This window comes from Mustela lutreola, chromosome 9 (genome assembly GCF_030435805.1).
Source record: "Mustela lutreola isolate mMusLut2 chromosome 9, mMusLut2.pri, whole genome shotgun sequence".
In the NCBI taxonomy this organism is placed as follows: domain Eukaryota; kingdom Metazoa; phylum Chordata; class Mammalia; order Carnivora; family Mustelidae; genus Mustela; species Mustela lutreola.
In genome coordinates, this window is record NC_081298.1 from 29,337,578 (window position 1) to 29,351,016 (window position 13,439).

At 53.6% G+C, this 13,439-nt stretch overlaps 1 protein-coding gene across 1 annotated transcript; it reads right to left on the minus strand.

Annotated features, from left to right (window-relative positions):
* Positions 1 to 237: 237 nt before the first annotated feature.
* Positions 238 to 2,214, minus strand: AVP (arginine vasopressin). Its single transcript, XM_059134015.1, has 3 exons — positions 1,983 to 2,214; positions 610 to 811; positions 238 to 478 (listed from the first exon to the last, which is right to left on the minus strand). The coding sequence occupies exons 1-3, from the start codon at positions 2,100 to 2,102 to the stop codon at positions 300 to 302; spliced, it is 501 nt and encodes a 166-aa protein (XP_058989998.1). The 5' UTR covers positions 2,103 to 2,214; the 3' UTR covers positions 238 to 299.
* Positions 2,215 to 13,439: the final 11,225 nt, after the last annotated feature.

Consider the following 13,439-nt stretch of genomic DNA (forward strand, 5'->3'; position numbering starts at 1 on the left):
TTCCTTCCACCCCTCTGCTGGGGGGTCCACCCAGCCCCTGCAGGGTCGCTCTTGGCCCCAGCCCTGCCCGCCCCCGCTCCCCAGGTCGCCCTATCCCTAGTTGCCCCTAGCACTTAGCCAAGCCAAGATCGCTTCCCCGAGGCTGGAGCGGCGGAGGAAGAAGGGCCGGCGCCCCACGGTCTCCTCTGCGCCCCCTCCCCACCCCCGAACACTGAGACAGACACTCGCGGGTGCGTTTTAAAAGGTTTATTTCTCCAGGTTGCGGGGTGACGGGAGAGGGGAGAGTGTGAGCGAGCGGCTCAGTAGACGCCGGGCCGGGCGGGCTCCGCGGGCTCGGGCGCCCCCGCCAGCTGCACCAGCCGCAGCAGCAAGGCGCCGGTCGGCCCGTCCAGCTCGGTCGCATTGCTTCGGTCGCTGGCACGGGCACGGCGGTGGAAGCCGGAGCCCCCCCGGCACTCGGGGTCGGTCACGCAGCTCTCTGCGGTGGGGAGGGGGCATAGGGTGAGCGGGAGGCGGGCGGGACCCAGATCGCCCAGGCCCGCCCGGAACCCCACGGGCCACCCCTGCCCAGATCCCTGTCCGCCCCGGGGCTGTCCCGGTCGCGCGCACCATCGTTGCAGCAGATGCCGGCGGCGGCGCAGCGGCCCCCGCTCCCGCATGGCTGGTGGCCGGACTGGCAAGGCGACGGCAGGTAGTTCTCTTCCTGGCAGCGCAGCGCCTCGTTGGTGCCCACGAAGCAGCCCAGCTCGTCGCCGCAGCAGATGCTGGGCCCGAAGCAGCGCCCTTTGCCCCCGGGGCCGCAGGGGAGACACTGACGAGAAGGGCAGGGGTGGGGGGAGGTGACCGAGGGCCGAGCGAGGCCGGGGGGGCCACGGGGTCGGGGGAAAGGGCGCACGTCCACTAAAGTCCCTGGGTTTTCAGGTGACAGAGGACTGGCTCTGAGTGACAGCCCTCAGCATCCTCCCTCTTCGTTGAGGGGGGCCCCCTCCGCACCGGGCTGCACGGAAGAGACCCTCTCTCTCAGCTCTGGGGCCATCACTGGTGTGCGCCCCTCTCTCAGCCGCCCACCCTGCCCCTAACGCCGACCTTCCTCCCCTGCTCCCGTCGCTGAAACTTGATCTCTAGCACCTGCCCCGCCCACAGCACTTCCAGGCCCCTCCTCCCGTTTCCCGTCTAGGCTCTACCAGCTGGTGGGCCTCAGTGGGCCTAGACCTGAGCTCACCGCCCAGCGCTAACTGGGGGTGGCAGAAGCCTGACCCTAGGGAAGGGCATGGGGCACCTCGCTGACTCAGGTTTCCAAAGGTGCCAAGCAGAGGGAAGGTCAGTCTGTGGGGGCTGCCCACCACCCACTCCAGTCGGTTCAACAGCTCAGAATTGAGCCACCTCTGGCCTCGGTGGGATTGAGTATGGTGATCGGGTTTCCCTCAGCTCTGCTGAAAAGGGCATAAAAGGGAATTGACTGGACATGCAGGGTGGGAGAGAACTGGGCTAGGTTACCAGCAGAAGTTCCTTGCTGGAGGTGGCACCCTCACCCCAAGGAGCTCAGAGCAACGACCAGCTTCTGTGTGGGGTCCAGGGGAGCTGTGGCTAGGAGAGGGTGAAGACTGGAGGGGGGAGGCCTCCCATGCTGGCTAGGACACAGCCTGTTGTGGCTTCGAGGCTCGGACCAGCACAGAGGAGGCCTTACTGTCCAGTTCTCCCTGATGCGCCCCAAGCCCGGTTACTGGGGAAACACCGGCTTGCCTTCCTCCCTTGCCTGGATGAGGATAGCGTCCCAGAAGTCCCCCAGCTTGTCCTAGCCTGCCTGGCAGCCTGGCCACCCACCCTTGCCCAGCCACGCCAAGCCTCTCTTCTGCTGGGCCCTTCCCCTTAGAGCCTGCCTCTTCCACAACTTCTCTCCTTCCCGGCCCCTGCAGGGTAGTGCTGGCCAGCCCAGGGCCTCTGTCCTCTCCAGGCACTCCTGAGATGCGCCAGGCTCATACCTGTCTCAGCTCCAAGTCAGACAGGGCCCTCTTGCCGCCCCGAGGGCAGTTCTGGAAGTAGCAGGCGGAGGTGAAGGCCAGCAGGCCCAGGAAGCAGGCAGGGAGCATGGCGTCCGGCATCCTGGCGCAGGTGGGCACAGTGTGCGGATCACTGCGCGGACTGTGCAGCACGGCCGTCGCTGGCTGCCTATTTATGTCTGCAGGTGTTCCCCCGGAGACGACGTGGCCGCCAACCCCCCTCCCCGGTGACTCCCCAGGAGCCCACGACCGCCAGGTCCCAAGCCGTCAGCAGTGATTCAGACGTCTGGGGACGCACGTGGACCTGTCTGTGGGGGGGCCTGCGGGGGAGGGCCACCGGCCTCCAGGCTGTCACTGGCAGCGCGGCTGCGGTGTGACAGGAGCTGCTGCAACGGTGACTTGGCTCTCTGGACCTGGGGAGAAGGACAAATGGGGGTGGGGGTCTTGCAAAGACCATCCCCAAGCTTTCTGGCTGCCCAGAAGAGGCTGGGGGGGTCAGCGGGCCCGTCCCCAGACACGGACACCTGAGAGAGTGGTGAGGGGGGCCTGAGGAACTGGGGTGCAGGAAGCAGGGTTGGCCCCTGCCCAGGAATGGTGGGACAGGGGACAGTCAGGTGTGCAGAACCCCATCAGGAGGGTTGGTCTCCTGGGGTGGGGGTGAACGACACTCCCATCTCCCACCCCACACACATCCAGAGCAGAATTCAGACCCAGTAAGATTCAAAGGTGAGGGAAAGGCATCTTCCCCAATTCCTACCCCTACAAGGACCCTAGTTTGTGGAGTTGGGGCAGGTACTGTCTCAGGCCTGGAGTAGAAATGGGGGCACAGGAGGTTTGGTGTTGGGGGGCTAAAGGAGCCACAGCTGAATGAGACTAGCCTGAGAAAGCAGACTTTGGTTCACAGCCCCAGGCTAGTAGGATGAAGGGACTAAAGCCTCCCTCTCCCGGGCCACTGAAGTGTCTCTCTGGTCCTTGGACTCGGGCTAGCCACCCTACTCCTGTCAGGATCTGTTCGGCCCCTGGCTCTCCCAGCCCCAGGCTCTTCGCCTCCTCTCTAGGGGAGCCAAGAAAGTTCTGGCTGCCTTCTCCCCAGCAAGTGCTGTGGGAGACCTTACACTCAAGACCTTACACTGGCCTTTTCAGGAACATCCCTTTATGGACTGTGAGGACACTGGAGCCCAAAGACCTGTCAGAATCTGGCTTCTGTTGCTCAAAACCTCCTGACTCAGGCAGTTTTCTTGATCTTTCTGTGGCTCACTTTCTTCCAGTGTAATGTGGGGAAGACACTAACTAGTATCCACCTCATAGTGTGGTGAGGACTGAAATAATAATATATAAGAGCTTTAGAAAAGTTTCTGCACTACCGTAAAGCTAATTAATAATAGTATTGTATTGTAAATGCCATTATTTTTATTAAGAGCTGAAGAGAGTTTTCCAGAGAGAACAGCTTCCTGGGGTAACCCAGGAGGAATATTTTCATTCCATTCATGGGGCCTGGAGAGAAGCTGGGTCCCAACTGTTGCTCCCTTGAGACTCTCAGTTGTGACGGAGGCCACAACGCCTAGTTTAGGCCAGCTGTTGTGGCCCTGGCCTGGCACCTTACCCTCTCTGCACTTCAGGTCCAAGTCATCATCTGAAAATGTATGGAGCTACACTCACTAAAGGGCTCAGGGCCTGGGACAGGCCAGGACACACATGTACCAACCAGCTGTGTCTACTAAGATCTTCATTCTAAGACTTGCCTCTGCTTCTTCCTCTTTGACTTTGACTTCTAAATATCGGAGAATCCTAGGGCTCATTCATACATCTCTTCTCTTCTCCTCTTTCTACACATCTACTTCTAACCCCATGACTTTATATACTTTCTATAAAATCAAGATTCCCAAATTCATAACTCCATCTTGGGCCTCTCCCCTGAGTTCCAGATTTGGAGTTACAACCTACCTAATGACACCGCCATTAGGTGTCATTGAATATGCAACCAGCCTCTCCAACTCATCATGCTCAGACTCAACTCCTGATTCTCAGCCGTTCCCCTGCTCTCTCCCACGGTTTCCTAACTGTAGTCATACCACCAGCCAGCCAGCTGCTCCTCGAAGAACCCAAGATTCACCTTGGTCCCTCTCTTTTCCTCACCTCTTTAGTAATCCTCCCTTGAAAATATATCTCAAATCTATGCCTTCCTTTTGCTCCTGCTTTGAAGTCTCAGAGCATGTTGTTTTTTGGTCCTAGAAGGTTCCCCTACTCTCCCCTCAGTAGGATTCCCCTGGCCGCTTCGGTGTCATCTCCTAAGAGGACACTTCCCTGGCCGCCCACCTGGTGAATCCCTCCCTCGGCCCCACCTCGGTCACTTTCTAACTTGAGTCAGTGTTGAAGGATTAATTGTACAAACGACAAACTGCAATTCACTTACTTGTATGTTTATCTGTTGTGTGTGATGGCTGTACCCCTCTAGAGTGAAACCCCCAGCGCAGAAAGGACTTAAGCTTTCTGTTCAGTCCCATAGCCTGGTACAGTGCCTGCCACACAGTGGGTTTTGAATAAATTACGCAAAGGAGGAAGGGAGGTTGAGAAGTCCTGGGTTCCAGCCTCAACTTTCCCAGGAGTTACTCCACGACTTTGGGTAAGTCACACCTGTTCCCAAGGTTTCTTGTTTAATGCACTAACTTCCCTTCCTATCTCTCTGAGGACTTCAGGGAATCAGATGAAGGTGATAGAAAGGTTAAGATTTTCTGAAATATTTACAGAACAAAGAGCTGCAAGCCTCCAGATTAAGCCTCAAATCTCAGATACTCTTTAAAGTACTTCCTTACTACCAGAGCATCTTTTCTGAGAGCAGGTGATAGTTAGCTGCCCAGGGCCATCCATCCCTGTTTCTTATTCTCCTTTTCTCAGGATCAGCCACAGGACACTGCACGCTTCTTGTCGGAAGGGGGTTGGCCGCATTCTCAAAGGGCCTCTGCGGCCACAGTAAGCCCACCTTACGCCCTCCTCACCTGTGGTCCACTAATGACCCCCAGGACCCTCCGCAGTGTAGACACCCAAATGGCCTGTCCGCTGTGAAGAGGTGAACTGCAGTGAGCAAAGTTGTAGGAGCCCCGAACTGCTCACTGAATTGAATCAAAAAGGATCCACAGAGCAAGGATCACAAGCGTGAGAAAATGCTGGGCTTTCAGGCGGACACACGGGGAGCTGAGAAGGATCCACAGCAGGCGTGAGAGAGGACAAACCTTGGCTTCTTCACCTCCTAGGGGGAGCGCAGGGTGAAGAGCCATCAGATCTCTACAGGGCGTTACATCAAGCTTAAAAGAAGCAGGAATGAAAAGGCCTCATAAAAGGTCTTACTTGCAAAAACAACCTAACTAAAAAGCAAAACAAACCCGGACAGCATCTTTTGGACACGGTCTTCGTGTTAACGCCTATAGGCGGTAGGATGGGTGAAGTCGCATGTGGGGGTCTCAGTGCCCGCTGGGACCGCGTGCCCGGGCCTGGTGTCCCCGCAGGGCTGGGGCCTGAGCTGCTGCCCTCCCACCCCCGGCCCTCTGAGGCTGCCCCCTCCCTGCGCTGGGCCTGGAGAGCCGGGGTGTCAGGGGGCCTCCACCACCCCATCCCTCCGCCCCCGCACCACGCAGCTCAGCGCAGGGTCAGGCCTCACGCCGGCTGGAGCAGGCGCCCAGCGCCCGAAGCAAAGACAGGAAGAGGCTCCGAGGACCTCGGGGACCGGTGGCGGTGGCGCGAGCCGTGCCCTGACTGCTGAGAGCCGCATGAGCGTGGCGCCCGCGTCACTTGGCGCCCCTGGGGGCCTGGCCGGGCCGTGCTCCCATCCAAGAAAGGGGTGCACCCCAGCGCCCGGGTCCCGCAGCAGAGCAGGGAGCCGAGGCTAAGACGCGGAGAGGGCTTCTCGAATATTCCTTTGGAGCCTGTAATTTGGGTACTGAAGGTTAAATGGAGAGTTCTGGGAAGAAGGTTGGGGAGTGCACACCTGAGCCAGGTGAAGGAGAAGGATGCAAGCCAGTGTGTGTGCCTGTGTGTATCTGTGTGTGTGTCTGTCTCTGTGTGTGTCTCTATGTGTGTCTGTATGTGTCTGTGTGCATGTGTCTGTGTGTTTGTATCTGTGTGTCTGTGTGATTCTCTCTCTGTGTCTGTGTCTGTCTCTGTGTGTGTGTCTGTGTCTGTCTCTGTGTGTGTGTCTGTGTGCGTGTGTTGGTATGTTTGTATCTGTGTGTCTGTGTGTTTCTGTCTCCGTGTGTGTCTGTCTGTGTCTGTGGTGGGGGTAAGGGCACAGTTGGGCACACAGGTTCTGGGGTATGTTGACCCACAGACAACAGTAAGGACTTCCCCTGGGTCAAACTGTTCGCATGCATTTCCTTCTTGAGTCTGCATGAAACCCTAAGAAGGAGAAAGTATTTTTTTAAAGATTTTATTTATTTATTTGACAGAGAGGGAGAGCGCACAAGCGAGGGGGACAGCAGGCAGAGGGAGAAGGAGACTCCCCACTGAGCAGGGAGCCTGATGCAGGGCTTGATCCCAGGACCCCGAGATCGGGACCTGACCTGAAGGCAGGCACTTAGCCCACTGAGCCACCCAGGTGCCCCAGGAGAAAATATGTCTCATTGACACATGCAAACAGGAATCAGGGACAGAGAAGTTGAGGTGCTTGCCCAAGGAGGCTCAGGTAAAAACCAGTGAAACTGGGCCACAGGGTCTGTATTCTCCGGCACTCCTCTGCCTCATAGCCAGTGGGGACTAAACCCCCAAGATATTAATATTTGCTAGGATTCAGAGCTAGAGGTTGGTGGTCTTGTGGCTGACACAGGGTTCAGGGGTGTTACCTGGGGCTTCCTTACTCCCTCTGGCACCCTCCACCTGTCTGGGTATCTCTCCTCATGGTGAGGGTATAGCCACAAAATGGTTCCCTCCTCTGAGCCTTTCCCTTCTCGGGGACCCTCACCTTGGCCCAGGGTCCCCTCTCCCAAGCTCCTCCAGGCTGGGTGAGCACCTGACTGTGTGTTAGATCAGCCAAGGTTGACTCCAGGGCTGGGGTATCTGCAGGCCCCTTCTAAATGGGGTTCTCTTAGTGAGGCACAGGAGGGACTGGCTGCTGGCCAGTAATAGGGGTTGCTACAGGCCCCAGGCTGGTAGGACTTGTAGGATCCTATAGATCACTTCAAGTGGGAAGACCTGGTGGCACAGAGAAGCTCAGTGTCTTGTCTGGGGTCACACAGCTAGGCAGTAATAGCTACTGGGTGAGGAACACTCAGTCCCCCATTCCTGCACCTCCCCAGGCTACACCTGGTCTCAGTTCTGGCTGGATCACCTGCAGAGTGGCTCCCATCCGTCAGCTGCCCAGACTGACCACACCACTTTCCTTGTGTTTCACTTCAGGACCCTCCATGGCTCCCCACTGCCTGCCAGATGATGCCCAGACATTTTTACGTCATCCACCCTCAACCCCCCAAGATTATGCTTCTCCCAGCCAGGACTGCAGGGTGTCTTCTCTTAGCACCTTTTATTCGATTTTTCCAAGAATCAACCTTTGCTTTTATTGAATCTCTGATTTGTTTCATTAATTTATGCTGTTATCTTCATTAATTTCATTTTTATCTTCTGTCTTTGAGTTAATTCTGTACTTCTTTTCTGACTGTATTGAGTGCTTGGCTCATACATTTTCAATCTTTCTCCTTTTTATTTTTTAAACGTTTTATCTATTCAAGTAGTCTCTACACCCAATGTGGGGCGCAAAATCACAACCCTGAGATCAAGGGTCACAAGCTTCACCAACTGAGCCAGCCAGGCACCCTCCTCCTCCTCCCTCTTCTTCTTCTTTTTTATTTATTTGACAGAGAGAGATCACAAGTAGGCAGAGAGGCGGGCACAGAGAGATGGGGAAGCAGACTCCCTGCTGAGCAGAGAACCCCATTCAGAGCTCGATCCCAGAACCCTGGCATCATGACCTGAGCCAAAGGTAGAGGCTTAACCCACTGAGCCACCCAGGTGCCCCCTTCTTCTTTTTAGACAATATATTTTAAGGTTGTAAAACTTCCTTTGTTAAATGAATTTTTATTTGTAACCCCCTTATTGTCATTGGGTTCTATACATTTCGTGATGTCCACACTGATTTGTCCTTTTGCTTTCTAGTTATTTCCAAGTGTGCCACATTTTTGTTTTGTCTTGTTTTGCTGTTGTTTTCATTTTCCATAAGTATGGCAAATGCGTTATTTTATCATTGATTTTTACTGTTTCTGTAGTCAGATAATGTAGCCTGTGTTCCATTGATTATCTGGAATGTGTGGAGACTCAACGCATTGTGGAGACTTGACGCGTTGTGGCAAAGCGGACGGTCCTGATGGACTATCTTAAGCGTCTGGTAATGTTACACAAATCCGTGAAAAGTAATTGTATTGATGCAGCCGTCGGGTGAGCAAGATTGTGATGCCAGTAGTTCCTAGCTTCTCTGCCTTCCCAGACGCGTGTGTGCCTAGCTGTCCTCCCTAGGACAGGTCCGCCGACACCTCTCTGCAATCCTGGCTCGCCCACCTCTCCCGCGTTGAGGATATGCTGTTCAGTGCACACAGGTTTCCGGCTGCTGTGTGTTCTCGATGGATTATTTCTGTTATCCTTAAACACAATCTCCTTATCCTTATTGGCATTTTTGCTTTAAATTCTATTTGCCTCACATTACTGTTGCGACATTCTCCTTTTTTTCCCTCTCCTTTCCCATCCTACTTCTGTGCTTTAGTGATGTCTGCTGAAACAGTACATGGCGGGATTTGATTTACTGAGTGTTCCTGTGTTTGTTTGTTTGTTTGTTTTTTTCACAAGGGGGGCTTAATCTGTTGACATCCGTGGTGATTGCTCAGGCTCATTTGCGCAGCTTTCGCTTCTGTTTTCTATTTATTATGACATCTGCTCACTTCTTTTCCTTTCTTTCTTGTCTTCTAAAAGATTGGCTAACCTTTTTTTTTTTTAAGATCTTGTGCTTGGAGGAGCACCTGGATGGCTCAGTGGGTTAAGCCTCTGCCTTTAGCTCAGGTCATGATCTCAGGGTCCTGGAATCAAGCCCCGTTCAGGCTCTCTGCTCTGCAGGGAGCCTGCTCCTCCCCACTCTCTGCTTGTCTCTCTGCCTACTTGTGATCTTTCTGTCAAATAAATAAAAATCTTTAAAAAATAAAAAATAAAGATCTTATGTTTAAGTAATCTCTACACCCGGGTGTAATCTCTACACCCTGGGTGGCTCAGTCGGTTGGGCATCTGACTTTCGGATGGCTCAGGCTGTGATCTCAGGGTTGCGGGATTGAAAAGAAAAATCTCTATGTCCAAAATGGGTAGGGCTTGAACTCACAATCCCGAGATCAAGAGTTGCAGACCTTTCTGACTAAGCCAGCCAGGGGCCCCCTAATAGATTGGCTACCTTAATTTATTTTTTTTAAGTAGGCTCCACACCCAGTATGGAGCCCAATGCAGGGCTTGAACTCATGACCCTGAGACCAAGACCTAAGCTGAGATCAAAAGTTGGATGCTTGACTGACTGGGCCACCCAAGTGCCCCAGATTGGTTATCTTTAAATTTTATTTCTATTCTTTTAGTAGCTGACCTAAACAATGCCTGAGGCTGTCCATCTCTCTCTTGTCCTCCCGAGCAAGATGAATTCCCTAGAATGTTTAACCAGGAATTCCTTCATTCTCCTCATCCTTTACATTGTTGTCAATATGTTAGGGTCACCTTGATTTTAAGACTCCTCACTACTCATTATTTTTAAAAATGATATTGATGGAAACTGCACTCACCATTCCTCTAAGAGGAATCTCTGCTAGAGATTCTGTACCTCCCTCCCACAGTGAAGAGAAGAAAAAGACTGTTTCCCAGATGGAGAGGGGCATAGGCAGCTCAGGGCTGTGCTGATATACTCCTGGGGGGAAGATTATATTTGGAGCTGGTCTCCTGGAGATGTGTCCAGAAAAATCCCCTCATTTTCCTAGACCTAACTGTCTTCTGCACCAAACGGCACATGGAATGATCTAGAATTAGCTAACATTTACTGCATACTCATAGTGAGTTCTCAGCTCATGCACTATAAACCTTATGTCTTGAGATATGACAAGACAGCCATCACCATTTTGTTGGTGAGGAAACTGAGGCACCCAGGGGTTAAGCAACTGTCCTGAAGAGCCACAGCAGGCAAGGAGAGGGGACAGGATCCCAACTAGTCCCAAGCTTCCAGAGCAGCCCCAAGAGGGCTCGCCACCTGCCAGCTTCCGAGGCTCTGTTGGGTTCATCCAGCTTCCAATCTGCCGTTTCGATGAGAAGAGAGGACTCCAGGAGCTCCCACCATCGTGTCCTCAACTTGTTCATCTGGTGCCACCCTAACTTGCTGCAAAATAATCTGAGAAGGTCGAGATGGGCGAGGGTAAGTGTGGAAGAAATGAGACTAGCCGTGAGGTGAGTGCTGATTCAGTGCTGAGGGGCACACAGAGTTGATTATACTAACCCAGATTTCTGTGTCAGTGTGAACTTTTCATAGTAAAAAGCTGGTCTGTTTTTTGCTTTTGTTTTAGTTTTTTTAAGTCTCAGCCCCACCTTTTGTGGGGCCTGCGGTAAAATATTATCAAATACTTAGAAGTTTTTAGGCCAAGCTAACAAAACGTTAAATGAAATATGTTCTATCCCCTTACCTTCACAAATACGTGCTCAACATGACAAGCCCAGAGGCGCCTGAGTGGCTCAATGGGTTAAAGCCTCTGCCTTCGGCTCAGGTAATGATCCCAGGGTCCTGGGATTGAGCCCCACATCAGACTCTCTGCTCCGCGGGGAGCCTGCTTTCTCCTCTCTCTCTCTGCCTGCCTCTTTGCCTACTTGTGATCTGTCAAATAAATAAATAAAATCTTAAAAAAAAAAATGACAAGCCTGGGTTCATATCAGGAATCTGGGGCTTTTCGGAGTTCTACAGCGGAGCCTGCCAGCGGGGGGTGGAGGGTGAGGGTCTGTAGGGAGCTGGCCTCTCCCTGCAGCCTCATTCAGTCCCACATCCCAAGGGACACGCATGCAAGTGGGTGCCCCAAGCTGCAGGCTTGGGATCTGTCCGTGCACCTCACACTCGGCCTCCCCCTTCCCCCATGCAGGTACGTGTGCACACTTCAGGTGGTCTCACCTGGGCACAGACCCAGAAAAGAGGCCCCCTCCCACCCTAGAAACGGTCATGGGAATGTTAGGCAGAGTGTTCCAGGCCACAGCCAGCAGGGTCCCCGTTAGGGGTGGCACAGTCCCTGGTCTCACCCAGAGGAGGCCTCTTAGGCATTACTGGCCCTTGAAGCCCTCAACACCTAAAATCCAGAGCCAGCAGACCAGAATGTGCCAGAACCTTGCTCTCAGGAGACACAGAACTCCAAGGGCTCAGCTGCTTCATCCCAACATGCCACAGAACATGGGGGTCCAAACCAGAATGTGAATGTCAGTTTCACTATCTTCTGGCCCTTTCTAGACAATCCTACATTCCCCTTATGTTCTTGAATGTCTGTTGCCAGCCCTCTACTCCTGGTTCTGTGTTCTGTAACAAGGTTGGGAAAATTTGAACAAAAGGAATTTACTGGAAGGCTATTAATAGCTCATAATTTAGGGGCGCCTGGGTGGCTCAGTCAGTTAAGCATCTGCCCTCAGCTCAGGTTGTGATCCTGGGGTCCTGGGATCGAGTCCCATGTCATGCTCCCTGCTCAGTGAGGATTCTGCTTCTCCCTCTTCTCTCCGTGTTCTCTGTTGCTATCTCTGTCTCTCTCAGTTAAATAAATAAAATCTTAAAGAAGAAATAAAGAGTTCATAATTTAGGGGAAAAGCTAGAGACCCAGGCTCAGAAACTGAGCGGTTCTGGAGGACCATGAAACACGAAGCCGGGAATGTCTCCTGAAATGGATGTGTCGGATCCCCCAGCGGCAGCCCTTGCGATGGGGATTCTTGTACTCTTGACTTATGAAGGAGGGAGGGGGCCCGGGGGTGAGGGAAGCCAGACAGGGCAGGAGAGGAAGGCAGGCAAAAATGCTGTGTCAGCTGGAGTCTAGGCTCGACCTGATCCCACAGGGGCTCTGAGTGCAAGTGACACCAGAGTTGCCCTGGTGTCCTCAACTTGGGCAAGGGGGTTGGTTTCTGTTCTACCTCTGGGCATGAGGTGTTGGTCAAGGCGGTTGGCGGGGAGGAGATGGCCTAGGCATTTTCTTGGTGAGGTGGCTCCCGTTGGCTGAGGGCCAGCCTTGGGAGATGGGTCCACTGTAGGCATATTCATGGCATCTGGGCGACGAATGGGCCTTGCGGCAACGACACCCCCTGTAGGATGATCGCCTTCAGCTTTCTTCCTCTGCTCAGGGTCACGCTCCAGGGAGGCGTGTCTATTTGGGGTAGTTGGTCTCCTATGCCCACCCCTTAGGGATCTCCGTAAAGCTCCCTTGACCTGTATCTGATGGAGAAAGAAACTGAAGCTTGAGAGAAGTCCAGGGTGATATTATGAAGAGTCAGTGGGTGCTATAGAGTTAACCCCCCAAAAAATCCACTGAGGTATTTTTCTGAAATCAGAACCAGAGTCCAGTCTTTAATGCCCACATCACCATCCTCAGCACAACAGACCTCTCCCACCTCCAAGTGGACTTGTACCCCAAAGAATGCTTGAGTCACATGTTTCCCTGGCTCTCTGAACCTTCAGACAGTGTTCTTTTCTTCAGTGGGTCTCCGGGCCCTGAGGGGGCTCTTGAGGAAATGCCTGAGCTAGTAGCCAGCCCCGGTGCGCACATGCGCAGGTCACAATGTGAGGGCTCAGCAGAGGAACATCTTTGGGCCTTCCCCTCCCCCTCTGTGCTGAGGATGACTCCGGCTTTGCCTTCCTGGCTTCCCTCCACCCCCACCCCCAGCTCTCTCCATAGCAGCAGTCTCAGATCCTGCCCTTGTTCCCGTTACTACCACCGTGCAACAAACCTCTCCAAAAGGCAGCGACACGGAACCACCACCATCTTATGATCCTAGATTCTGAAGGTCAGGAGTCCAAACAGGGCACAGCAAGGACAGTTTTCTCTGATGCACAGTGATCGGGGCCTCTGCTGGGAAGTGTGAACAGCTAGGGGCTAGAATCATCTGGAGAATTCTACACTCACCTGCGTGGGCACCTGGGCAGGGATGACCCACAGGCCGAGCTCAGCTGGGACTGCCATCTGGAGCACCTATTGCCCTGTGGCCTCTCTGTGTGGCTTTTCACAGCTTGGTGGCTTCGGGATAGCTGGGCCTCTTGAACATTCCAGCTCCTGGAATGCTTCAGGAGTGGTCTAGCGAACAAGGGCTTTAAGAGTGTTCCAGAACTGAGGCATCTGGCCCGCTCAGTTGGAAAGCCATACAACTCTTGATCTCAGAGTTGTGAGTTTGAGCTCTACCCTGGGAGTAGAGATCACTTAAACATAAATAAACTTT

Coding starts and splice junctions, on each gene's coding strand:
- AVP (XM_059134015.1), bottom strand. CDS start 2,102: ATGCCGGACGCCATGCTCCCTGCCTGCTTCCTGGGCCTGCTGGCCTTC. Junction 812..1,982: donor CTGACTTGGAGCTGAGACAG/GTATGAGCCTGG, acceptor CCTTCTCGTCAG/TGTCTCCCCTGCGGCCCCGG. Junction 479..609: donor CGGCATCTGCTGCAACGATG/GTGCGCGCGACC, acceptor TCCCCACCGCAG/AGAGCTGCGTGACCGACCCC.